This window comes from Myotis brandtii, unplaced genomic scaffold (assembly GCF_000412655.1).
Source record: "Myotis brandtii unplaced genomic scaffold, ASM41265v1 scaffold986, whole genome shotgun sequence".
Classification (NCBI taxonomy): domain Eukaryota; kingdom Metazoa; phylum Chordata; class Mammalia; order Chiroptera; family Vespertilionidae; genus Myotis; species Myotis brandtii.
The window spans coordinates 919,406-922,236 of NW_005372102.1; the positions used below are offsets into that span (position 1 = coordinate 919,406).

At 57.3% G+C, this 2,831-nt stretch overlaps 1 protein-coding gene across 1 annotated transcript in view; it reads left to right on the forward strand.

The window, feature by feature from the left end:
* HTRA3 (HtrA serine peptidase 3) overlaps window positions 1-2,831 on the forward strand; it is a gene marked incomplete at its 5' end in the record, with an annotated part of 41,340 nt that overhangs the window by 37,486 nt on the left and 1,023 nt on the right. Inside the window, 1 exon segment of the mRNA XM_005886457.2 lies at window positions 2,082-2,244. Within this exon segment, the coding sequence (XP_005886519.2) occupies window positions 2,082-2,244 (163 nt within the window).

Below are 2,831 nucleotides of genomic sequence, written 5' to 3' on the forward strand. Positions count from 1 at the left end.
TCGCCTGTCTGCGTGCCCGCCCCCTGCAGTTGGGCCCAGTATGAAGTTGTCTTTTGCTGAGATGTATGCTCCCTGCTCCTGGCATTTTTACTGTATTTGGGTAGGAAGCATCGATACATTGGGCCGTGCCAGGGCTGCGGAGGCCCGACCTGGCCTCGTCGCGGGAAGTCGCTGCCTCCGCCCGCAGTCCATGGCACCCACCGCTCCAGGCGTTTCTATTTTGGTGTCTCAGAGGGGCCCGCTCCTGGATGGGGTCCAAGTTGGCCATTATCTTGACAACGTGTTTGCGTTTAGAGCCGAATTGGTTCTAAAAATAGTTCTGGGAGAGGTGGCTGCTGAGGCCGGTATTCTGTGTGGCCGGGCCGGTCTGGGGGCCTGGGATGGGCCTTGAGGTGAGGGAGCACGTGCGAGACCGGCCTGCGGGGCTCCCCGGCCCACCCTGCCCACCTCCCCTGACTCCCCAGGGCCACATGCTCCCGCTCTGGGGAGTCTCCGAGACCTCTGGGCTGGGGGGCCTCCTTGCTCCTCCCGCTGTCAGATTACCTGCCTGACTGGGAGCTGGTCTCCCCAGGGGCCTGTGGGCTCCCGGGACAGGGCTGGGAGGCTCAGCCACCTTCGCCTGCCGAGCGCTGGCCTCTCTGCTGTGAGAACTGTGAGCTGGAGGCCACCCGAGGTCGCACCTGCCTCTGCCACCCCAGCTGTGTGACCGCAGGCAGTCGCCCTCCCTCCCGGGGCCTCGTTATCTGCAGGGAGGCAGAGCCGCAATCCAGCCTCACAGGGTGGTTGTGAGCCTCAGAATTGCCAGGCGCCCCCCTCCCCCTGACACCCTCCCACCCGCTTTTCCTGCTGCCCTTGGACTCGTGTCCACATGAGCAGCCCCTTCACCTGGCACGGGACTCAACGCTGGGAAAAATAATGATGCCTACATCAGAGGTTTCATTAGGGTTGAATGGGGTAATTTAGGTAAATGAGTGAGTATCCCCAAAGTCTTAGCAACCAGCATCATGACCACCACCACCACCATCACCACCATCATCATCACCATCATCACTATCACCATCATCACCATCATCACCACCATCATCATCACCATCATCACCATCATCACTATCACCATCATCACCATCATCACCACCATCATCATCACCATCATCACCATCATCACTATCACCATCATCACCATCATCACCACCATCATCATCACCATCATCACCATCATCACTATCACCATCATCACCATCATCACCACCATCATCATCACCATCATCACCATCATCACTATCACCATCATCACCATCATCACCACCATCATCATCACCATCATCACCATCATCACTATCACCATCATCACCATCATCACCACCATCATCATCACCATCATCACCATCATCACTATCACCATCATCACCATCATCACCACCATCATCATCACCATCATCACCATCATCACTATCACCATCATCACCATCATCACCACCATCATCATCACCATCATCACCATCATCACTATCACCATCATCACCATCATCACCACCATCATCATCACCATCATCACCATCATCACTATCACCATCATCACCATCATCACCACCATCATCATCACCATCATCACCATCATCACTATCACCATCATCACCATCATCACCACCATCATCATCACCATCATCACCATCATCACTATCACCATCATCACCATCATCACCACCATCATCATCACCATCATCACCATCATCACTATCACCATCATCACCATCATCACCACCATCATCATCACCATCATCACCATCATCACTATCACCATCATCACCATCATCACCACCATCATCATCACCATCATCACCATCATCACCATCACCACCACCACCATCACCACTACCACCATCATCACCATCACCACCACTCACCATTACCACCATCACCACCACCACCATCCACTACCACCACCACCACCATCACCACCACTCTATCATCATCACCATCAATATTGCCATCACCCACAGGCTCGATGGGGCCATCTCTCTGGGTGAGCTATTCTCTCCAAGCCCCTCACTTGCTGGGGGGCTGTGCCCCCCCGGCCCCAGGGATAAGGACACAGCCCGGGCCAGCCGTCTCCTCAACTTCCTGCCTCCAGTCCCCGATCGTGCTCACCAGAGTGAGCCACGTGACGCCGTGCTGACCACTCACAGCTGGGAGGCATCGCTCCGAGCACGTGGCATCCGGGCAGTGCTGTCCTCTGATGACCCTGTAACCGAGTTTGTGTCCCGCTTATGCAAACGAGGAGGTGTGTTCAGAGGGGTTAAGGTTGTGTCCATGCCACACAGCCCAAGGGGGCCGAGCTGAAATGTGAGCCTGGGTCTATCTGATTGATCCCACAGCCACGCTGTAAGCCCCACGCACGCTGCCAGCAAAGCCAAATTTCCAAATCACTCCCACCCCTCGCCCACCCTCCCAGCCTGTGGGGACATCGGTGGCTGGTGCCGGGTGTGGCCAGGTGGGGACACAGGACACGGAGGTGCAGCATTCAACAGGCGTCTGCTATCTGTCCGCAGGGCCGTGCCAGTGCAGGGCTGGCGCCCGAGAGAGGAAGCCTCCTAAATGCCGCGCCCGGGGCTGCTCTCTCCTCCCCAGGTCCCGCCCGGCTCGGCCTGGACCTTGGACTCGGACCTCAGAAGATGGCGGACTCAGGGGTCGCCTCTCGGCCTCCTCCCCCACAGCGGGCAGGTCAGGCTGGTGAGGCCATTTCTGTGCCCAGCCCAGGTCTGTGCCCCTGTGATGGGGGCAGAGCTGAGGTGGGCAGCGCCCTGCAGGAGCCAGGGGGGGCCCCAGGTGGC